The sequence below is a fragment of the Dreissena polymorpha genome, chromosome 2 (assembly GCF_020536995.1).
Source record: "Dreissena polymorpha isolate Duluth1 chromosome 2, UMN_Dpol_1.0, whole genome shotgun sequence".
Taxonomy (NCBI): Eukaryota; Metazoa; Mollusca; class Bivalvia; order Myida; family Dreissenidae; genus Dreissena; species Dreissena polymorpha.
Genome location: NC_068356.1, coordinates 101,258,267 through 101,283,963, shown reverse-complemented (window position 1 = coordinate 101,283,963; position 25,697 = coordinate 101,258,267). Strand labels below are relative to the sequence as shown.

The 25,697-nt window shown below is 37.0% G+C and overlaps 1 protein-coding gene across 1 annotated transcript in view; it reads left to right on the top strand.

Moving 5' to 3' along the window:
- LOC127869944 (low-density lipoprotein receptor-related protein 4-like) overlaps nt 1-25,697 on the top strand; it is a 171,796-nt gene extending 146,099 nt beyond the window's left edge. Inside the window, exons 5-23 of the mRNA XM_052412603.1 lie at nt 4,862-5,114; nt 6,105-6,249; nt 7,642-7,755; nt 8,176-8,297; nt 9,083-9,230; nt 11,260-11,410; nt 11,877-12,014; nt 12,666-12,789; nt 13,955-14,111; nt 14,848-14,967; nt 15,556-15,792; nt 16,088-16,259; nt 16,442-16,572; nt 17,791-17,947; nt 18,196-18,308; nt 20,061-20,183; nt 20,941-20,994; nt 23,379-23,472; nt 24,073-25,697. Coding sequence (XP_052268563.1) covers nt 4,862-5,114; nt 6,105-6,249; nt 7,642-7,755; nt 8,176-8,297; nt 9,083-9,230; nt 11,260-11,410; nt 11,877-12,014; nt 12,666-12,789; nt 13,955-14,111; nt 14,848-14,967; nt 15,556-15,792; nt 16,088-16,259; nt 16,442-16,572; nt 17,791-17,947; nt 18,196-18,308; nt 20,061-20,183; nt 20,941-20,994; nt 23,379-23,472; nt 24,073-24,271 — 2,752 coding nt within the window. The 3' untranslated portion in view covers nt 24,272-25,697. The remainder of the gene's footprint in view (nt 1-4,861; nt 5,115-6,104; nt 6,250-7,641; nt 7,756-8,175; nt 8,298-9,082; nt 9,231-11,259; nt 11,411-11,876; nt 12,015-12,665; nt 12,790-13,954; nt 14,112-14,847; nt 14,968-15,555; nt 15,793-16,087; nt 16,260-16,441; nt 16,573-17,790; nt 17,948-18,195; nt 18,309-20,060; nt 20,184-20,940; nt 20,995-23,378; nt 23,473-24,072) is intronic.

Sequence of the window (25,697 nt, the reverse complement as noted above, 5' to 3'; positions counted from 1 at the left end):
AAGATTTAATTTTGAAGATTCGCTGGTACCACTTCTGAACTTTTTGTCTAGTTTTTGTTCATACCTTGTACCTGTTTTGGATTTCTTGAAGCAAGATCGTTTATACTCGATATAAACTGAATATTTATTGAGAAACATGGTCACTCGAATTGACTATTTATTGAAAATACTTCATGCATATTGAGAAATTAATTTAACCTTTATATAAATATGTTAAATTGTTAAACAACAACAATAAAAGTAACAAAATAACCAATTAACATCTGAATCTCGTGTGGTTAGCGGTTTTAGAATAAAAACGTAAGATGTATGATCCAATTTTGTGAATGTCGATTCTTATATAGAATTTTAAGCAAAATCATGCGCTTAATGTACACGCACATTTCAAATTTCAACAAGAAAACTAAGAAGATATCGCGTCACGAAACGGACACTATTTGTAGTTGAATCAGGGAAAATAGATACAAAGCATCGCCAGCTTTCTTAATGTTGTGTTTTAATTTATTTCATGAATTACAGGCACACACAAAGTATGAATATATAATACATTGTAAGCGTTCAAGAGTTAAATGTATGCTTATAAAGTTTACAATTTAATTTTGGTAGCGGAGGTGGGGGGGGTGAAACAAAAGTTAATTTATATGCGACCTAAACATGTGCTACTCATCGTCAAATACTTGAAAACAATACGACAAAAAATGCGTCAAAAGGACACTGTAAAGAACAAAAAAAAATGCATAATTTCCAAACATATGACTTCAAATGACAGCTATACATATGTGTTTGCATGTATTCATGTTACAGTCCGCCATACGCGCAACCTGATCTGGGCTCAAACCCCGAATCTGAAGATTGGCGTGTCTCGGATTGTGGGTATCGAGGGCGACCCGACCGTATGGGTTCCCAGCGGCAATGTGCAGGTCAGACATATAAGGTGAGTAGAGGCCTTTTATCCCATAGTTTTAAATGCTGATTCTGTAAAATAATGACTTTGTTTTGAAAATAAATGAATTCTTTCGACAGACATACATTAATAACGGGAATTGATAAAAGAGTGAAAGTCGTCTTTAAACTTATGAGTGTTTTCTTGCCTATTAATATGGTCGGTCAAAACATCAGTTTGTTAACATTTCATTGACGATGAATGCCGGAGTCCATGACGCTATATGTGTCTACTCGTCATTTAATTATAAACGTTTTGAAAAAAATAAACATTATCCGAGACTAGTTACACTTTGAAAGATAATAATTTTTCAAATAATAATTATGGAATGATAAAAATCAAAATAAAATTTATAAATACGTGCATATGTTTGAAATTCAAAAACGTAATAGACAACTAGTTCTGATTAAGTCTGAACATTTGTATTTTTAAATGTTATTTTAAGATAAGTATTTTTTCCTAAATTGTGGAACTTTCACGTTAATAAATAAGTTTACGTGTACGTAAATGAACAGAACAGAACAGACATAACAGTACGTAAATGCGGTAATTGACAAAAAGAAGTTAACAAATGATTGGAAATGTATAAGATAAACACAGATTTAACTTACAGCGTTTAATGTGTCAATACAACTCACATTGTATTAAACAATGTCACTTAGAAGAAGAAAATTATTAAAAGGGCCGTGATGTTTATTGTGTGCTTGCTTAAATAAATATCCTTCATAACAAGGGAATGTCTTCCGATACTTGGCACGCCATTTTCAGTAATTAGCAATATAAGTATGAATAACGCTATCGTATGACAAAACGATGCCCATGGTGTTATATTGTGATATATAAGTAGAAACAGTAGTATCATATCTTTGTTATTATAGTAAATAAAACTATAAGATATAAATGAGCCGCGCTCTGTGAAAAAAAAATGTTTAATTCATGTGCGTAAATTTTTGTCCCAGATAAGCCTGTGCAGTCCGCACAGGCTAATTAGGGACGACACTTTCCGCTTTTATGAAATTTTCGTTTAAATAAAATATTTATGTAGCAAAAATCCAGTTAATGAGGAAAGTGTCGTCCCTGATTACCTTTGCGGACTGCACAGGTTAATCAGAGACGACACTTTACGCACATGCATAAACCCCCTTTTCTCAGAGCGCGACCCAAATATATAAATGAATCAGTGCGTGACTGAGCGTCTGTCTTTATATTGCAGCGCGCCTCATCATGGTTGGCAATTCAAAGCCTTGGCTTACAACTGGGCTGACCAGACCTTGTACTGGAGTGAGGCAACGAACAGAAAAATTCAGGTTATCTTTTTGCAGTTTATTTTAAATGCTCAAAGTAAACTTGACTTTCTGCCATTTGTCCGTCGGTCGAGGCGTCATATCCCGTTTTTTTCTGGGGTTTTGTCTGTTTTCTTATTTCAGTGTTTATTTATGAAAAAAAAACAGCTTCACAATCACAAAAAATCAAAAACAAATGGCGTCATTAACATTAACAAATAACCCTAATGTGCACTTTTATTACCGTATATCGCCTTTTTTAGAACCCTATGATTTTCAATATGTAGTCATATTTAATGCAGCATAGAAACAGTGCTGAAGTGGGGAACCGAAGTAATTCATGCATTCTTGACAATATTTCTGGCTGATTCATTTTTCGTTATAGTATATTAATGGGATAATACAATCGCGCTCGTCTGTTTCTAAACTTCGCAGGATTAATTCCATAGTACTCCAGTACTAATAATCTCTAAGCCTTGCTTGATTAATATCACCTTTCGCAAATTTTTATATTATTTACGCCTTGATTGATATTATTCATATTTCGCCAATACTAAGGTTAAAGTTCATCTTTCGCCAATACTACTGTTCTCTAGCCTCGCCACGCTTAATAAATTTCATCTTTCGCCAATACTGCTGTTCTCTACGTCTCGCTTAATGAAGTTCATCTTTCGCCAATACCAATATTCTCTACGCCTCGCCTTAAAAAGTTAATCTTTTGCCAAAACCAAAATTCTCTACGCCTCGCATGACAAATTTCATCTTTCGCAAATATCAATATTCTCGACGCCTCGCATGACAAATTCATCTTTCGCCAATACCAATATTCTCTATGCCTCGTATGACAGAATTCATCTTTTGACAATACCAATATTCTCTATGCCTCGCCAATACCAATATTCTCGACGCCTCGCATGACAAATTCATCTTTCGCCAATACCAATATTATCTACGCCTCGCCAATACCAATATTCTCTACGCCTCGCCAATAACAAAATTATCTACGCCCGAAATACCAATATTCTCTACGCCTCGCCAATACCAATATTCTCTACGCCTCGCCAATACCAATATTCTCTACGCATTGTCGATACCAATATTCTCTACGCCTCGCCAATACCTATATTCTCTACGCCTCGCAAATACCAATATTCTCTAAGCCTCGCATGAAAAATTCTTCTTTCGACAATACCAATATTTTCTTCACCTCGCCAAATCCAATATTCTCGACGCCTCGCCGATACCAATATTCTCTACACCTCGTCAATATCAATATTCTCTACGCCTCGCCGGTACCAATATTCTCTACACCTCGCCAATACCGATATTCTCTACGCCTTGCCGATACCAATTTTCTCTACGCCTCGCCAATACCAATATTCTCTACGTCTAGCCTATACCAATATTCTCTACGTCTAGCCTATACCAATATTCTCTGCGCCTCGCCAATACCAATATTATCTACGCCTCGCAAATGCCAATATTCTCTACGCCTCGCCAATACCAATATCTAATCATCACCACAGGGTCTTAAACTGAACGGCACAACCGAGACGGAGACCCTATTCACGGGAACGTCCAGCATGGTGGAGGGGCTGGCGGTCGACTGGATCTCCAACAACATCTACTGGGCGGACTCGCTCTACGACTGGATCATGATCGGATCCATGTACACCAACCCCGGCTACAAGATCGTGGTCAGGGACGGGCTAACCGACCCCAGCGGCGTCGCCGTCCATCCGGAGAAAGGGTGGAGTTTTATTAGAAACAGTTTTATTCGTCACGCAACGTTCATATAATATTGTTTCAATGAATTCTCGTAAATTCTTTAATAAACAGGTCGATGTTTAAATGATCTCGCAAATATATTGCCTCAGAAATGTGAATTATATTTTACTATATTATTTTCAGGTCTGATATTCTTTCTTTGTTGAATAATAGTTTAAAATCGATAATGTTGTATTTGGTCTGAATGACGGCAATTAGCCCTATGCTTAAATTCACGATTTTGACAGTGTCGTTATGTTAATAAACAATGCACTGATCAAGTTAATAGCGAAAATAGTATGTGCAATATGCGAGTTCGTTTTCTTTCAGTTATTTAAGGGAATAAGGGCAAAGTCTTTGATGAATAAAAATATCAATTCTCTGTTTTAAATTTGAATTAGCTCTTAACATAGTTTTCTTTTTTTGTACGAAGAACAATATTTCGCTGGGTTGTGATAAATGTCGGGTTGCCGTAAACTTGCTTTGTATTATTAGGTTATCTACGATAACATAATTATTCATTGTATCTGCAAATTAACGAGTACGACTTCCTTTTCACATTTAGAGGTATTGAAAAATACGAACGACAAATAAGAACGGGATTTGACAATTAAGGTTTATTCGTGTTGGCATAGGAGAAAAGGAATGCAACGATACGCAAAACAGTAGAAAGACATATGTCGTAATTGTCTATTTGTACGCGTTGTTTTGTCGTTCTGTGATGTCCTGCACGTTGGTGTCCTTAGACTTGAAGGTCGAACAACCCATTACACCAAGACTATTGCCTTTAACGTCATTTCGCGTATATTTTGTATGAAGGAGAACGATTCACTTGTTATTATCCACTTATGTTTTCGTTCCATTATAGCTATCTTTTTTGGACCGACACTGGAGCTTACTCAAAGATCGAAGTTTCGGATTTGTTCGGACAAAACCGTCACGTGATCGTCGATACGGACATTCAGCATCCGCGGGGTATAACCATTGATTTCAAAGACGACACCCTATTCTGGGTGGACAGCAAGAAGGACACGGTCGAGTGCGCAGGCTTCAACGGAAATAACCGAAGAGTTGTCGCCCATCAGGCGGGAACCATCTTCTTTGGAATAGCCGTATACGACGTAAGAGCAAATTGTTGCTGCTTTCATCTACTAGTATTTAACAACTCGTGGCCATGGTCCCTTTCAATGTAAGGGAAATTTAAATTGGAAGTAGATGCAAAAGTTAACTGTACGCGGGTAAATAAAGACTGTTGAATTAAAAAAGCATTCAAGGCTCATAATGTATGTAAAATATCAAGTATTAAGAACTCTTTATTTAAAAAAATAAGTTTTGATAACTCACACTTAAAACTAATAATTTATCAAAGCAATCATATGTAATTGTGTGAGAAGATTTAATAATAGGAATCTATTTCTGATATTTATTTTACAGCGGATTGATAACATACGCTTAGTATTTACCGGTAGTTACTATACTTTCTGAGTTCAGAATATGTTTTACCCTCGAAAACATTATTCATTACTGAGAGCCATGATGTTTGTAACAAATGAGCTGCCCCTAAACCATGCGCTCAGTTTGGTGATTTACTTTACAACGAGAATTGATGGGTCACACGTTGTATAAAAGCTGCAATTTCCGATAAAACTTCTATTAATGTTTCGTTCCGTGTCATCAAACGGCTGCCAATAATTAAAATATGAAAATATAATAAAGTATTATTTTCCCAGTCAGCTTTTCCGTATGTAGTGACATAAACGTTGATGTAGACCCTAACAACATAAGTATCTGCAATAGGAGTTTCATGTATTTTAACACTTATAATCAAATCAAAATTCGTTAATGAAACAAATACCAGCAAATTCAATTATTTCGATAACTTTGGCGCTTATTAATATGATCCGCGCTCAGAGAAAACTGGGCTTAATGTATGTGCGTTAAGTGTCGTCACACATAAGCTGGTGCAGTCGCACATGCTAAGTAGGAACGACACTTGCCGCTTTTATTCAATTTTTCGTTTCAATGAATTACTTCTTAGAAAATCCATTTATGCGGAAAGTGTTGTCCCTGATTAGCCTGTGCGGACTGAAATGCAAACTCTGTCGTTTCAGAAATATGTGTTCGTGACTGAGCAGATGCAGGGTCATCTGCGCGTATATGACAAGCTGTCCGGAAACAACGAGATCAACTACCAACTAGGCTACGTTCCCGATGGCATCGTTATGTATGACGAGACAAGACAGCCGGGAAACACCTGTAAGTGTTAGGGTTGCGGTAGCGTAGTAGATAAGGTGTTCGCCGAAAGCTTTTTAACACCTGTAAGTGTTAGGGTTGCGGTAGCGTAGTAGATATGGTGTTCGCCCGACAGCCTGTAAAAAGCTGTAAGTGTTATGTGCGACGAGACCCGACAGCCTGCAAACACATGTAATGGTTAGGGTCATTGAGGCGTAGTGGATATGGTGTCCGCCTTGCGAGCGAGAGGTTCCAGGGGAAACACATGTCAGTGTCAGAGTCGATGTGGCGCCAGGAAACACCTGTAAGTGTCAGGGTCGCAGTGGCGTAGTATAAATGGTAGATATGATATGCGCCCATCAGTCTTGAAACAACTGTAAGTGTTAGGTTCGTAGTTGTGACTAAGTGGATAAGATGTCCTCCTAGCGATCGGGAGCGTTCGAGCGTTTTCGATAAATTCCTCAATGATAAATGAGACATCAAATATTGTTTCTGCGCGAGAAACTGACGAATAAGTCTACGCCTCTCGATGCAATCGGGCATAACAAAATAGGTTTAAAAAATGTCCCACTCACTAATCGTGTTACACGGTATACGCCAGAAACACCTTTAAGTGAGACATCCAACACCCCATTCTTGTTACATCTTTAGGCCCCGACCTTATAATCTTGCTACACGTTTCACACCAAAAAGTAAGTTTAACTAACGCAGACATATCTGAAACAGCTATATAAGTTTGGCGCAATATTTTTTGTTATAAGTAGTTTTACATTTACTTAACTATTGAAACAAAAGAAAACATCTTAAATTTCGTCTATCAACAATTTTGTATTGCTTTGAGCTTTGATGGTTTTTCGTATTTCATTAAATATAAATAAAAGACGAGAAGCGTAGAATATATGTAACTATCGAGAATATACAAACTGAGCGACAGACACATGGACGTAGAATATATGTTACTATCGAGAATAAACAAACTGAGCAACAGACACATGGACGCATACAGAGACAGACTATTGAATGGATATTATTTGAAATGCATACAATCAAAGGCTACACACTTGAGCTATCAAACCTAACTCTGTCGCGGCTTGTGACATCAACGGAAGTGGTAAGCTCGGTGTTAGCCAACCCTGCTACGTCGGCAACTTGTGCGGTTGCGGTGAGAAAATCAACTTCGGACACACAGTGGCTATGCCTGTTGAAAGTCATTTATTTATAAACCAATAATACCTGTATACTTAATATGTCTTTATTACTGCGAAGCGTCGTATGACGTCAAAGAGGATGTGCAAATCTGTTTATTTACGACCCTCTGTCCGGATTGGTGTGCCGATGTGTTTGCAACAAACCTCGAACACTGAAACTTCCTATAGAAAGCCAAGTATGTAATGATATTATATTCATCTGCTGCAGCGGCGTGTGACGCTAAAGGGTGTGCCCAGATCTGCATTAACGATCCCCTGGCCGGGCCAGTTTGCAGGTGCGGTGAGAAACACCGGCTAGCGGAGGACGGAGTGTCTTGTTTAGGTAGGATAGGGCACATAGTCGTAAAGTTCTTAAGTGAAATTGTAAGTAAATTCCGTAACTTTCGTTACATTTTAAGACTAAATTGTCACTTTATATATAACGGTACTTCATGCAATTTGTTTTGCCCCATACATTGTTTCTCTTGTTATAAATAATATTTCTTTTTTTGGTATATTTGAAGTCAATACTTGGGACATTGAAAAGGGAACTTAAATCTGAATAGTTCAATTGAATATGACTCATATTAAAATTTTACTTTCGATCTTTATTCATAAGGATCAAGAAGATAATTATGTTTCGCAAATAAAATGGCTATTGCACAGATCGGAAACTTAAATAAATACAAACACAATTTTATGAACAACTTGTTAGGTTACTAAAAACAGCCCTTGATTTCCAGTGTGTTTTTGTTCTTTCCAGTTGAGCCTGGTTTCACTATTCCAAGTCACATGTACGGGATAGGGGACGCCATATGTCAGTATCCGGTCAATCTGCCGGACATGTCGCTGACCAACGTGTCTCTGGAGTCGCAGTGCTTTCAGGTTTTATGGCTACAGTGATTGAAATAAACCTCACTCTGGGGAAAAAACGGGGGTAAATGCATGTGCGTAAAGTGTCCACCAAGATTTAGACTGTGCAGTCCGCACAGGCTAATCAAGTACAACACTTTCCGCCCAGACTGGATTATTTGTTTAGAAGATACTTCCCTTAAACGAACAATTCCATAAAGCGGAAATGCCGTCTCTGATAAGCCCGTGCGGACCGCACAGTCTAAATCTGGGACGACACTTTACGCACATGCATTAAGCCCCGTTTTCTCAGAGCGCGGCTTATACAGTCTGTTTCAAAGTTCAAAACTGAGAATATGAATGCGTCTTCCAAGTCATAAATAGTTTACATACCTTTCAAAGCTTCTAGGTTTTGTCTAAAGAGTTACATTGAAGTTCAGATATCAAATACTTAATACAAATGTTTATTTATTTTGGATTGATTATTTGGAGCTATTATCGTATAAAGTGTTATCAAAATTGTGATCAATTGTATTAGATTACATATGTTTAACTTTGATCCTAATTGTGTTAAATAGTGTTTAAAACAAACCGACGTTTAGAATCTTTAACTCGAATAAATCGGAGTTGTTTAATGGTTGTGGTCTCAACGTTTCAGACAGTATTTACGGCATTTTGCGGCAATCAGGTTTTCTTCTAACCTATTGTCTGGTTAAATATTGTCGATGACCAGATCTAAATGAACATGTATACACCATTCTCTGACGATTGTCCTACTAATTGATAGTTTATTAGCCATGTACGTTATCTATTTGTAGCGTGGGAGACGAGGACATTACGGTCTAGCGTTCAATGCACGAACGCACGAGCTTTTCTACACAGAAAACATTACCGGAAGTATCGGCCGAATCAACATCGACAACGATTTGGGAGATACCATCATTAAAGGAGTTGGTGATGTACAGGGTATTTATTATTAGCAGTTTTTAGGCGTTAAACCTTCCGTTGACTGGGTCTCCGGATAGTTCATACAAAATTGATAATTGTTTGATACACCAAAATTGTTTTGGTGAATCTTGTCAACGATGTGGGGCAAATCGATGTCTGAATTTAACGCTTCTGCAACCTTCTGCAACCTGAATGATTCCAAAAACTTATGTTTTTTTCGGGACAGTTCCGGTATGTTGATCGATATTTCGGAATGTTGTGGAACCCATCGAATTACACTCGCCATCTTCGAAAAGCCGTCATCGGTATTTCTTTATTTGTATCCGTCCCGAGCGAATCTTGCAGAAAACGCATAATGGGGATATTAGAGTTGACAAATATAAGATTGTGTATCTTTTTGTCGTGTACAAACTAAGGGCATGCATAAATATACATATTGTTTTGCTATTTATAATACATACAAGCGTTAATCTTGTAATACAATAATTAAAACTTTATCGTGAAAAAAAACATCGAAAAAAAAACGAATGCAGTTGGGAAACCGTAACAAAATACCTGCAAAAATATTCAAAAAAGTAAAGACATACATGTTTTCTTCCATTTAAAATTTTGGATATTACTGACCATATCATCTGAAAATCTTTTTTTACATACATGTTATTCAACGGTGAAAAAAGTTACATAAAGCATAACAATTCAGCAATAGCTTTTCACACATAAGAAAACTTATTTCTATGATGCTCAAAGAACAATACTAAAAAAACTGAATAACGATAATTAACCCGTGTGCAAAGAGATATATTTACATAGTGTCGAATCATTTGCAATCGTGAATGACCAACCATTCAACAAGGGGCAAGGGTGAAGAGGACATGCTTAGCGTACAATGTTATTTGAATTGACCGGTTTGCCTAATTAATGGCTGGGCGGAGGCTATCTTGGTTCCGATTTCACGATCATCCACTTTCCATAGCCCTGTTTAGATGACCGCGTGTTGTATACAGCGGTCTTCACTGACCTTTGTAAAGCAACTCAAAGCATGATGGAAATGCACGTGTTTTAAACATTGATTCATTACCACGGAAGTGTTAAAATGATTAACATGCGAATGTAGCTGTCAAGAGTAACCAAAACTTCAGACATTGTTTATGTATGTTGGTCATGTATCATATAAAAAGTAGTTACGCGTGCTGTTGTTGTCTGTGGATTTAAAGTGATGACAAAAGTTAAATCATTCAATATTTTGTTTACTTGAGTCCAAAAAAGAGTTGTTTACAACGTTCATGAAAATAGTTGTATGTATTGTCCCGAAATGCTCTAACAGCAATTAATATTATTTTGATGAATGATGTTATTTGTCAAATGTAGTGCTTTCGTTGTTTGGTAAAGATGCTTTATATAAACCTGTTAATTGCGAGATTATCAAAGCCTTATTTAATAAACACTGGATAACTTTATTATCAAATGAGTCATTGCCAAGTTGTTGTTCTTGTTGTATCTTAGGGCATTTACATATTGTTGTTTCCAGATAAATATAACAGCCGTGTGAGCATTTTTCCTTGTTATCCTTGTTATATAATGAAGCCCTTAATTATAAAACGAAGAAATCGACAGCATGATGATCACGTGCTTTTTATTTTAATAAAAGATATATGTGGTCCATCGAAAATGTTTGTTTTTTTTCTCTACGAGGTATTTTATATTATGACATAACGTTAATGTTTATGCAAATGAAATCCGTTATGGTCAAGTATCGCCTCCATAGCATAATGAGTATGTTGTTGTTCGTATTTTCTGATGTTTCGCGATACAAACGTGTAGTCAGTACTATAATACATGTTGGCTAATGTTTCTTTCTAAATTAGCTAAATTATGGAAATATATCAAACCTCACAATATGCCTTGGTAAGAATTAGCATCTATGTCTTTTTGGAGTGGTAATGAGGTATTGCCTTTACAAATTCAAACTTCAATTTAGTGTTTATTTACCCACAATTAAAAGTTGAAAATTATTTTTCTTAAATACTGCTTTATTCCCCATACGAAGCAATGGTACTAGACTGGGAAACTGGGAACCTGTTCTGGACGGATCGAACCTACAACCACATCTCGATGGCCAGAAGCGATGGCATGTACCCCACTGTCGTCATTTCCGGTCTGGATCAGCCAATGGGAATCGCCGTACACCCCGAACGAGGGTACTTTCTGTTTTCATCATAAAACATTAACTGGTATTGTAAAAGCACTCGCAGTCAAAATTCCAGTTCCATTAATTCGACGGAGAGCCATTAAGATATGCAAAAGACAATGCAGCTGATTCGTATGGCTTTCAGTTGAAGATATGGCGTATTTGCTTAAGATTTTCAAATTTATTTTGTTTGAATAATTGTAAAGTTATAAATGTATATTTTTCTGTAGTATTCAAATGTTTACCCGTTATTTTTAACGTGGGTATCATTGTTCTGTTTAAACAAAACGCTTCAAAATCAACAAAAAGTTGAACACATAAAGTTAAATATTTTGTATGGATTGGTTTCTATTTGATTTATACGCGATTATGCAAAAACACTGTTTTTCTTTCAATGACATCTTTGTTGTATAATGTGCGGATACTTCATTTTTGGATTTGGTTTCAAATGTGTTTTTTTTTATTTTGGATTTCAGATTGTTGTTTTGGACGGAACAAAATGCTACGAAGGGCATATTTGTCGCCAGTATGGACGGGTCCAATAAGCGTGTGTTGGTGGACCAGGACGAAGTGGGCACGCCCAATCACCTTTATTTGGACTATTCCGCTGATAGGTAGGGCAGAAAACACAGAACCGAGCCGCATAATCGCATTCAATTGCGAATTTGGAGTATATACTGTAAAATGGATCGACAGAAAACACAGAACTCTGTCGCATTATAGCATTTTATTGCGACTTAAGAGAATGTACCGTAGTCCAACTTGTTTACGCTCTCAAATATTAAGTTACTTTCCAAAGAATTTAGCCCATATAAACAGTATCTCTAAATTCTTTGCGCGTCTTATAAATAAGACTAAATGTACCGCTGAACAAAAGGACGGAAAACATAGAAATCAGTCGCATACTCGCATTCAATCACGAATTTATAATATACAAGTATACTGCTGGCCGGAAGCCCAGGAAACACAAAACAGAGTCTCATGCAAGGTTTTTTTTCAGTTCGGTGGACGCAACATAGATAACTCCAAAGTTAAAAAAGTTTAATCATATATGATAACCAGCATATGCGTTTTTTGACAATAATCTGTTCTAAAATAATGCATGATTAAATTATTGCCTAAAGTTATGGCCTAGTAGTATATCAGAAAAGCCTTATTCAGACGGTATAAAACAACACTCTTGGAGAAAAAAATAAGAAAATACTATTTTCATTTTGGAGCAACTCGTTGCGTCTCTGTCGATAATGTGTTTGCTTTCTATACAGATTATATTGGGCGGACTCAGGTTTGTACTCCGTGAAGTACGTCGAGCTCAATAACTCGCAGGTCTTCACCATATATGACAGCGTCGAGACGATGGCAACCTTCAACGGAATAAGCTTTTATAAGGTGAGGGCAGATGTATAACAACAGTGCGAAATAAGGCTCATTTGAGTAAAGAGCTTGTAGTAATTGTTTCTGTTCAAAACGAGGCAACCATCGGCTTGCAATAAGAACTCTGTGATAAGGTTTTTTATGAGATAATTTGTTCTTGAGAAGATGCTAGCATGTTCATCAATATTTAATCATTTATACCCAGCTAATTTAAGCATAGTATACAGTGTAATATACGGTATAAATAAATGTATATATCTATCGTGATGCCAACAGTAAATCAGTGAACATCCGACCCTCTTTTGTCATCAATCAAATCTCAATGGTAAAAGTAGGCTCAATTGAAACCCGGCTGTCCCAAAATATTACGGACATTTGTTGCAGAATAAGTTTTGTATATAAACATATTTGATATTTAATATTTCTGCTGCAAAATCCAAATGTTTAATGGTTTTTTTTTTTTGAAATTCTGCAATACTCATGCGCTCAAAAACAGAGCTTTTCAAAATGTCCATTCATCGATCATATCATTGAATTGGATCATTATTCAGCTTCCCCAATGAATCTTAATTTAAAGCGGGTATATACGATTTTGTCAAATATTTATGAATTTATATAAAATGTGTAAAAAAACTTATATATATATATATTTCAATATAAAGTAAAATAAAAGTTAAGAAGACCATGTGTCGAAAAATGCGAAATAAGCAAGATATTTAATTCTGAAATTGAAAACGGTTGTACAGCCGAATTCGCCAGCATGTATACCATACATGTACGATGTGAATCTAAACTTAGTTTAACGGTTTATTTGAATTCCTGCAACGATATCTATTCATACGACACATGAACACTAACTCCGATCCTAATACAAAGACGAATGCTTCGGTTATTGTAGGAAAATATGTACATCACAATCGGCTCGGGGCGCTAATTTGTCTTTGCTGCATTTTATGAAATTCGGCTTTAATGTATAATTTTTCTTGCCTATTTTGTGTTATTATAATATATTTCATCAATATATTACAATTAAACACATATAAAAAATCGTATATACCCGCTTTAAGTCACCGACAATCAAAATGTATACTTTACATGAAGCCTTAAAGTTTTCAACACGGAAATAAGACAATCGCAAAAATGTAAAGTTTTGACAGCAATTGCATGCTTCTTTTTTAAGGACTATTTGATATGGACGGACAAAGACGACGTGAAGAACGGAATCCACGCCGCCCGGCTAGACAAGCAGGAGAAGGTGCGCGGAATCCTGCATCCGGGTTCCGGGCTCGCTTCACAACTGATCACGTTCGACATCAACAACCAACCAGAAATGACAAGTGCGTAAAATGGGAAAGGATAACGATGAATTAAATAAAGTAATATCATCGAACGAGCATTATTCCTTATACCAACACAGTTTCATTCTGGAATAAGTACTCGATAGATTGCTGAACGCCCATAATCGAGTTGGGAATAAACATTCTCAAATATCAGAATATATATATTTTTGACAACAAAATTCAAATACTTATTTTGAAAACCATATTCCCTAAATTCTGAATTAAACTTTTGTTTAATGAATGATATCCATCATAAAATTTTCAACTGTCGCCGGTCTTTGTACTTATGCTTTCTAGCTTACAACGGACGATTATATTGGTTGCACTGTCTCTTACTGAATCCGTACTGTGTGATACGGGGTCAGTAAACAAATAGTTGGCGATAGCGCTGCTCGAGCATAGTATAAAATGACTTCCCTGTATCACACCATTTGAGTCAGTATGAAGCCGTGTAACGTATTAACCTAACCGAGCATTCCCCTTCATCCACGCAATGACTGGAGAACACAACACGTTATTATGTGTTTTTTAACGTCGCCTTGTTTGCATCCGCGACGTCACTTAACGTTACTTACACCCTTATATCAAAAGCTGTCCATCTAATATATGCAAACAATACAGCCAGTAAGTGACCTGGCTGAGCCAATTTGAGTATTCTGTTTTAAGTAATAAAAAAACGATTTTCATGGCCATTTAATACATGGTATTTACGTTAACTTGCTTTTACACTTAGGCGCATGCGCTGACAACGGCTTCTGTGAGCACATATGCATACCGACCTCGAACGAGACGTACATTTGCGCGTGTGGAGTGGGTTATACATTGGATGACAACTTACGAACATGCTCATCGTGTAAGTTGAAACTAGTGTGTTTTTGTCCGTTTAAATCATTAAGCTTCTTTTTCCAGTAGACCAACTACCTCCCGTTTCTTTTGTACCATTTATCTCCTAATCCTTTTAATTCTGACCCTTACTTCCTTGTTCGGCATAAACTACCTTACCTTTTGTTTAATGAACCCCTTCATTTAGTGTTTTAAACATCCCTTGATTGTGTATCATTTACTGCCATGACATTTTTTTTAATTATTTATTCTAATCGGGTTAATCATGAGTTCCAAAGCTTGCTTTACCTACTTGCCTTTCTAATAAATTATTTATATCCCTTGGTTTTAATTGGCCTCCCTTTTAGTGTGTATGCGTTAAAAGTTACTTCCCCTTGCTTGGTTTACAAGTTCTTAGTTTATTCTAATACGTTTTATACCAGTTATAACTCACTAACACCCTTACAGATTTCATTTATCATCTTTAAATTGGATAAGGCATTTACAAACAATGATTCAGCGTATAACATGTAAGCATTTACTTACTTAGCTTATGCGTGTAATATGTATTTAGAATATTCGATTGATTTCTTTGGAACGGCGTATATTTCCATTACAGATGTCAAGTTCGACAACTACGTCGTAGCAGTTGATTCTTACCAGAAACAGATCTATCAACTCGACCTGACTTCCGGTGACGTCAGCGCTATCCCGTTGTCGCAGTCGTACAAGGGAGTTGCCCTTGATATCCACAAGGTGACCGGGCGTCTCTATTGGACCGACAACTCGATGGGCGTCATTGTGACGTCAAATATTGACAGAAGCGACGAAACAATATTTCGCAAACTTCCAAACGGTAATCAAAAGATAGTTTACATCGTTTAATTGAATATGTTTGTATGAATCTGTATTGTAGTCTGATCTAATGTAGTACAGAAAACACAAAATGTTCATCCCGCCAAAGCACTTTTCAGCATAGTTAAAAGTAACTATTGTTTTTAATGATATAATTACTTTATAATAGCTAGTATTTATTGAAATATTTTTTTTGTAAATAATTTTTATATAGCTCGAATTCCTCGGAGTACTTCAACATAGATCTCGTGCATACATGTATTTGTTTAACTCTTTCAAAATTGCGTCGGCTTCAGATTCCATTTCGGATGGACTAGCCGTTGATCACGTAAACCAGCTGTTATTTAACACATGCACACATTATGACGTCATCATGGTGGCGTCACTCTCAAATCCCGCCATCTATCGGACAATTGTGAACGAGAGTTTGGACGAGCCGCGAGACATCATTGTAAACTCCGAGACTGGGTACGTTTACACATAAACGCAGTATGCATGTATAAATAAGAAACCCACGTTTCGGCAAAGTAAATATACATAATGCCTACAATAATCGTTATTGTTTTATTACCTATTTACTCGAACAACGGATTTCAATGAGCGGGGAGATTTGCCCACCAATTCTTTAAATTCAAATATTTAAATTGCAGTCGGATCTACTGGACGGACTGGGGTCTAGAGCCTAAGATCGAGACCGCGACCATGGACGGCGGCAACAGGAGCGTCGTACACCGCCCTGACAACGGTTCTTGGCCAAACGCTCTCGCTTTAGACACAAACAGTGCGGGTGTTCCCTATTGTGGCTCGATTGGTCATTGTCGACTCGGGTACTACTTGAAAGTACTCCGGGTACTTTAAAGTATACTAGCATGTACCCCGGGTACGAAAAATGTACAAAAATATACCCAGCCAATATTGGACTGTACCCGATTTGTATTCCTTCCCAAAACCGATGTCGCAAAACATAACGAAATAAAATAGTCTTTTAATAAAACGTGCCTAAGCTTTTTGGAATATAAATTCAATAATGAGAGTCCGTTTTGCTGATTATTGACATAAATAAGAACATAATTTGAAAAATTTAGCCGACAACGACAAATTTAGCGTAAGTATTCCCGGGCACGTATAGTATATTTACCGTACCCGTGGTACATTGAAGTATACGTTAGAGTACCTTGGGATTTTTAAGCAGTACCCGAGCCAACAATGAACAATCGAGCCCTATTGTGGATAAAACTTGTCAGATAGCGTCTCAAAGTCGAATGCTCTCGCAGTACACACCAACAGCACGCGCATTCTCAATTATGAATAATATAAGTCAATTAAAGCTTCACCCATTACTTTGTATCGCGAGAGCAGTGAAAACATTTTTTCTTCGAGTGAGATATTAATGCAAATAAAAAACCTTTATGATTTTTTCTACCTACAACTAAACTGTGGTATTTCAACTTAATAAACATAATACCCTCCATCATATAGGCACCACTTATTACCTACAGCATCTCATGTCTTGACAAAACAGAAATATCAGCCAAACGATCCGATCTTCCTTTTTCCCGTTTTCTAGCAGTGGCTATTTTCCGATCGATATTTTCCTGTTACTATGATATGTTACAATATTTATTAAGTGCATGTTCGATATTGTTTCGTACTTACGGTGTGAACAGAATGCACATACTGACTCATAAATTACAATTGTGAATCCCTATAAAACATCAAATGAGCCTCGCTCTGTGAACTTGGGGATTAATGAATGTGCGTAAAGTGTCTTGTCAGATTAGCCTGTGCAGTCCGCACAAGCTAATGAGGGACGATACTTACCGCCCGCCATTATGAGGTTTTCGTTAAAAAAAGTCTCTTCTTCGCAATACTCCAGTTAAGGCGGAAAGTGTCGCTCCTGATAAGCCTGTGCGGACTGCATAGGCTAATCTGGGAGGACACTTTAAGCACATGCATTTAACCCTCTTTTCTCATAGCGAGACTTAAATATTTGTTCCAGCCATGATGCTTTATTGGATCGATGCGAAAACCGAAATAATTGGGCGCATCGACCTTGTGACCCTGAAGAACAGGGCCATCTACTCGGAGCCCCGGGCGCATTTCTTCGGACTCGCTTTGCTGGACGGGTACCTGTATGTAACAGACTGGTTCAGAAAGTAAGTGCTTTATATTAATATTTGTAGTTTTGAAAAAAGGGCTTTGTAAATAATGCCCTGCATGAACTTTAAAATTCAGTTTAATAGTAAATAAATAATTCCCCCAAATTGTGGAAAGTCTTGCTCACAAACAGGAATTTTGCTTCTAGAGCCTTTATTTTTATTATATTTAAAACATATTAAATACTTAACATCGATATGTCATTTATGTGACAATTGTGTTATTTGCACATGTCAATAAATTGCAGGTACGTTACACGTATAAATATAAACGGTGGAAACACGTTAGAACAGATCGGTCCAAGCAAGTTTGCAAGATTGAACGGGGTAGCGGGCTTTAAAAAGAGCACAGTTAAAACAGGTAACTTCACGTTCTCATTACATCATCAGATACAAATAAAAGTTTGAATGGGTGTATACTGCAACTATTGGACTGGGTCGGTCTGTGGGCTGTCCGTATCGACTGCTCTATTGGTTCGATTCCCATAGGGTCCGATTATAACACTGACACATTTCACAACATTTTTCTTGACCTTTATAAACATCAAATTTTTAAAGCCTGTCATCATTTTAAAGACGGATATGTCCTCTCTAAATTATTCAATAAAAATACTTTATCGCAACTTCTAAGGAAATATAATCCGCTCAAATGCCATCACCTAAGGAAAACAGGGTTACGGCAGTGAAATTTGAACAAAAGAATAGAACTTCAATAAACGCATTCCAGACGTGCATCTCTTAAAGCGGGTATATACGATTTTGTCAAATATTTATGAATTTATATAAAATGTGTAAAAAAAACTTATATATATATATTTCAATATAAATTAAAATAAAAGTTAAGAAGAACATGTGTCGAAAAATGCGAAATAAGCAAGATATTTAATTCTGAAATTGAAAACGGCTGTACAGCCGAATTCGCCAGCATGTATACCATACATGTACGATGTGAATCTAAACTTAGTTTAAAGGGATCTTTTCACGCTTTGGTAAATTGACAAAATTGAAAAAAGTTGTCTCAGATTCGCAAATTTTCGTTTAAGTTATGATATTTGTGAGGAAACAGTAATACTGAACAATTACCATGCTCTAATATAGCCATTATATGCATCTTTTGACGATTTTAAAACCTAAAAATTATAAAGCGTTGCAACGCGAAACGATTGAATAATTTGGAGAGTTCTGTTTTTGTCGTTAAATTTTGTGCAACTACGAAAATTGCTTGTATAAGGTATAAAATACGTCACATTTATGTACACGGCGGAATAGCTCAGTAGGCTAAAGCGTTTTTACTTCAGGACTCTGGCAGGACTCCAGGGGTCACTTGTTCGAAACCTGCTCCGGGCAATGTTCTTTTCCTTTTTTAATTTTATTCTTGATTTTTTACTGGAGCTTTTACGATCCAATGTTTACATTTATCAATATAAAGCATTTAATGCATAAGTTAAAAAAAATGCCAAAATCTGTGAAAAGGCCCCTTTAACGGTTTATTTGAATTCCTGCAACGATATCTATTCATACGACACAAGAACACTAACTCCGATCCTAATACAAAGACGAATGCTTCGGTTATTGTAGGTAAATATGTACGTCACAATCGGCTCGGGGCGCTAATTTGTCTTTGCTGCATTTTATGAAATTCGGCTTTAATGTATAATTTTTCTTGCCTATTTTGTGTTATTATAATATATTTTATCAATATATTACAATTAAACACATATAAAAAATCGTATATACCCGCTTTAATCTAGTCCCGAAAGAAATGTTGCAGACATACGTGGGTACACCAAATATTCACAAAAGCATGGGTGCGATCTCTTAATAGCTTTTTAACCATAAGAGAAAAGCAACGTGAAAGTGATCCATTTGTTGTCCACACTTAGATGAAAGCTAAAGGAATAACTTACTCCAAAATTAATCATTATTATTTTACAAAGTATAAATGTCCATATGACACAAAATGTGTTTCCTTATTTCGGCGGGATCAAGTGTTTAGTAAGATGTGTGCGTATTGTTGCCGCTGCTTTTCGTTGTTATAGTTGTTATGGTAGTTGACAATCTATGATCATATGTCCATTTGTCATTCGATGAAATATTCGTTCTCCGGTTTCAGTGTTCAGTAAATGTTTACAAAGCGACTGCAGTAACCTGTGTTTACCAGTTTCCGACTCTGACTACAAGTGCGCATGCTCAGATGAAGGGAAGAACGGCATCATACCGTGCGCGGAATTGAACGGTATAGCTCATCATGTGTGCATAAAACGATGAGCCTGCATTTAGGAAAACGGGGTTTAATGCATGCGCGTAAATTGTCGTCACAGATTAGTCTGTGCAGTCCGCACGGCTTAGCAGGGAGGATGCTTCCCACTTTTACGGAATTTTTCGTTAAAAGGAAGTTTTTTAGCGAAAAGTGCTATTGCGAAAAGCGGACTGAATAGTCTAATGAGGGACGACCCTTTACGCACATGCATTAAACTTTCTAAGAGCGAGGCTCATATGAATTCTTTAATTATAGTTCAATTAATATTAAAAATTAACGCGTTGTATAAATTGTTACCCATTGGATAGGTAATTATGAAGGATTTGTATACACGTTATAAATTTCGTGATATATTGAACAGACGAAAAAAAATCAATTAACGCAGTTATTTCGTATTAATATTGACTAACTTTGTCTGGTCCTATAGGACCATGTGTGACATGTATTAACATGTGTGACAACTTAATACAGCCTCCATGTATAACTGTCATACATCGTAATCGTAGTTAAAAATGGAATATATAATGTATTCACAAATTAAATTATTCATATGTATAAGAATCACTGCTAAAACAATCCTCATTAAATTACTGTTTTATGTTTGAATATTGGGATTTATTTTTTAAACGAGATAAAAAGATATTTTAATAATGAGATATTTTGGCTTTTTTCGATTTAGTTAGTATCGCACATTTTGCACGTTACATTCATTTGACGGTGTTGTTTATTTCAGTGATTGATAATATACTTGTTAACCCGGCGAGGAGCCATATGACAAACGAACGAGGTCAGTTTGAAAACAAACGTTTTTTTGTTTTATATCATCAGGTTTAATACAACTTTGAGCTAGAAACTCACTAGCTTATTTTAACAACAGTGAAGGAAATGTTACAACAAACCATTGTATCACGATTGAGCCAAGGCTTATGACTCTGACTTCAAATCTGTGAACATCACAATACCTTGGTTAGCTATTGAGTAGTAAAGCCTGATGCAATATCCACAGCGAACATCACACAATAAACAAAATTCGTCTAATAAGATGCAAAACACTACACAAATGGATTTTGGAAAACTATTGTTTGGCTTCAGTCATGGATACAAGTCAATGTATTTTGTAGACCAATTCAATACTTTAAATCACTTTCAGGGCATAACGTTCGTATAACCTCTTAAAGTCATTCAATCGATACAAATATTGCATTAAACTTTCAAAATTCAACTATTGTAAGTCCGAATTTCAAAGTGATCGTTAACCGTTTGTTTTTACCGATTAATACTCCTGTATATTCTTTGACAAATATACTGGAATTATCCAAACATTGCTTGATGCACACCAGTATTTATGGATGTACATGGATGGCATAATAAACTAGAAATGGCGCGGCAGAGGCCGACGCGTATCCCCACGCCGCATGTTTGACCCAGGGGCGCCCCAGGGTTGGTAATGGGGCCATGCATAGTTGAGATTGACCGTATTGTCATAAGAGAAGTTCAGTATCAATTAGAAGTGAATCGTTGTAGAAATCACGGACTCTAGATTACACTCCGTGTAGAAATGAAGAAATTATAGTAAAAGACAATTTTGGGTGGGTGTGGCCTATTATGGGCGGGGCGCCCCAGGGTTGGTAATGGGGCCATACATAGTTGAGATTGACCGTATTGTCATAAGAGATGTTCAGTATCAACTTGAAGTAAATCGGTGTAGAAATGAAGAAATTATAGTAAAAGGCAATTTTGGGTGGGCGTGGCCTATGTGGGCGGGGCGCCCCAGGGTTGGTAATGGCGCCATGCATAGTTGAGATTAACTGTATTGTCATATAAGAGGTTCAGTATCAATTTGAAGTGAATCGGTGTAGAAATGAAGACATTATAGTAAAAGGCAATTTTGGGTGGGCGTGGCCTATGTGGGCGGGACGCCCCAGGGTTGGTAATTGGGTCATGCATAGTTGAGATTAACTGTATTGTCATAAGAGAGGTTCAGTATCAATTTGAAGTGAATCGGTGTAGAAATGAAGAAATTATAGTAAAAGGCAATTTTGGGTGGGCGTGGCCTATGTGGGCGGGGCGCCCCAGGGTTGGTAATGGGGCCATGCATTGCTGAGATTGACCGTATTGTTATAAGAGAGGTTCAGTATCAATTTGAAGTGAATCGGTGTAGAAATGAAGAAATTATAGTAAAAGGCAATTTTGGGTGGGCGTGGCCTATGTGGGCGGGGTGCCCTAGGGTTGGTAATGGGGCCATGCATAGCTGAGATTGACCATATTGTCATAAGAGAGGTTCAGTATCAATTTGAAGTGAATCGGTGTAGTAATGAAAAAATTATAGTAAAAGGCAATTTTGGGTGGGCGTGGCCCATGTGGCCGGGGCGCCCCAGGGTTGGTAATGGGGCCATGCATAGTTGAGATTGACCGTATTGTCATAAGACAGGCTCAGTATCAATTTGAAGTAATTCGGTGCAGAAATGACGAAGTTAATGTAAAATAACATTTAAAAAATGAGTGAAAATCTCTGACCTGGCCCCGCCCCAACCACCATAACTTTTGACCCAGGGTCAGATCGAAATTCCGTCACTGTCACCGTCGCACATATGCTCATAGCTACCATGTTTGTTAGTTTCAAGGTTCTAGTGCTAATAGTGTAGGAGGAGCAGGTGGCCAGGACAGACAGACGGACGGACAGACGCACATCAACACAATATCCCCACTTTTTCTCCGAAAAACGAACGTGGGGATAATAACTATGGTATAATCAAACCCAACGCTTTAAATAATATATTTTGATTACTCATTCTGTTGAATATCATGTCCAATATCATAACATGCTCAAACTTTCACAGTTGAATATGAGCCGCGCTCTGGGTAAACAGGGCTTAATGCATGTGCGTAAAGTTTCGTCCCATATTATCCTGTGCAGTCCACATAGGCTATTCGGTGACGAAACTTTCCGCTTGTATGTATTTTTAGTTTAAGTTTGCTTCTGAGCGACACTCCAATTGAGGCGGAACGAGTCTTCCCTGATTAGGCTGTGTGGACTCCGTAAACTAATCTGGGACGAAACTGTATGCACATGCATTAAACCCCGTGTTTAACACAGCGAGACTTAAAAAAAAATATATATATATATATATAAGCGCATATATATCATTTCTATAATGATTCCTCTTGCAGACGGCTCTCCCGCTCTCACTATAGGCTTATCAGTTCTGGGTGTGGTCGCCGTCATTGTTATTGTTGTCGCCGGCGTGTATATCTACAACAAACGGTAAGTCTAATTCTTAGCTAAAATTGTTTTCAGTCATAAAGTTCTTACACTAACACCGTGCACATGCTGCAAGTGTTCTGCTTTATTTAATGATTTAGTTTATAGTGTAAACATATTGAGTGTAGCTCGATTGCACCGAACGCCTCACGCTTATTCAGACACTCGAGTTCATGTCCTGGGTTGAACAAGTACTTGGTATGTTTTGGAGGTAAAGGGGTATCTGAATAATACTTCCACAGTGGAGATCGAACCCATTAACTCCCATACTTTCTCGTCATTGGCGAACACCATATCCACTACGCCAGACAGGTTTCTTTTTTCATCGTGCCTTAAAAAGGTGTAATTCTGCTGCTCTGGTGTTCCTCAAAAACTGAGTGATAAAGTAGAAATTGAACGTTAATATCAGTATGAGTAATATTATTGTCTTTTTATTTTAATTTCGATGGGCTAAGATAGAGGTTTGGGATATCATCGATAAGCTTATTACATAGACCGCTCCAAGGCGGTCACCCCAGCTTTAATAGTGATGTTCTTTTAAATGTTATATTGTTGCATAGTATCGTATTATTAAGGAAATTGGTGCACGTTCGCACGTTTCAGGTTCCGCGCGGACAACATCTCCCACGACCGGCTGGTGGAAGACACGAATCGCGTGGACACTTTCTACAGGATCACGTTTCCGGATAGAGGCAATAGGGAGGAGGCGAACTTTGATTCCGGCATTGAAAACCCGTCGTTTGACTGCAGCATCGAGGACGTGAGGGGCGGGGCCAACCTTGTCAGATATTCGCCTATGTAATGATCTGTAGAATCTCGTTCTGAGAAAACTGGGCTTCATGCATATTCATAATGTTTCGTCCCAGTTAAGCATGTGCAGTCCGCACAAGCTTATCAGAGACGACACTTTCCGCTTTTATGGATTCGTTTATTTTAATATAGTTTCTGCAAAAACGAAAATCCAGTCGAAGCGGAAACCGTCGCCCCTGATTAGCCTGTACAGATTGCACAAGCTTATCTGGGACGACTTTTTACGCGCATGAATTTAGTACAGCATATGTTTGCGGCGTGACTTCTCTTGTCCGATACCCTCCAATCAAAGCATGCGCAGCATCTAGGACCTTGTCGCTTATTGGTCTATGTTATGGTAACAAGGACGTGAAGAAAAATCTGACGAGCGTGATTATTTCGTAAAGTCTTTCTTTGTGCAATAGGTTTATTTAATCCCCTCCAAAAAGTATTCCAGTTGAGCTTCATCTTTCAATATTTTAATTGTGTTGTAAACTTTGTTGAAGTTCGATTTCATCAAAAAACCAAAGTCTTACATCCGCACTTTCAAGTCTGTATCTTGTGAAGAAGCCTTGCGTGGTGTATTTTGGTTGACCTCTGAACGAATTCTGTACCTTCTGGTCACATGTCAGCCACATTACAACCCAGTTTAACCCATAACGATCATTTATTTATTTTTCTATTTTCATATTTGTACATTGAAATACAATGATACTTTCCGTGACAGATAACAACTTTGTTTTTTAATGTAAAGTGTCCATTTCGATAACAATATCGTGATAAAAAGAAAACAGTGACCCATGTTACGGTGATGAACATTTCACCAAGTCAATAAACTTAAACTTCAGCAACACGATTATTGGCTAACATGTATTCTCAAGCGTTTGTCTTTAATATATTAATACACTGTCGAGGCATTCCGTGTGGAGTCCGGTACTATAAAGCCGTTAACTCGAAATTTATTATTTCTTTATTGAATACAAACATTTATTATCAAATGCTTTTCATAATTATTAGTATTGTACATTTACATATTTTGTCATATATTTTGTATAGTTTTGTACAATTATTCAATGTCAAATTTATGCAAAGTCATTTACTCACTACATACTTTTATGTATATTTCATTTTTGCGAATAGTCAAGCAAACACTTGTAAGTTAATTGAAGCACGCTCTGGGAAAACGGGTCTTAATGCACATGCTGATTTAGGCCGACACTTTTCGCACATGCATTAAGCACCGTTTTGCCAGAGCGCGACTCATTAGATAGCTCCCTTAAAATATACACACTGTGTAAAATATTTTTTTAAGCAAATAAGCAATAGAACAGCTAGTTTAAGAGCTGAATATTTACCCATTGTATGTATTGTATTTATAGCATGTGTATACCTTCCTTCTTATTGTGGTGTAAATAAATAAATAAAATAAAACAACTTGA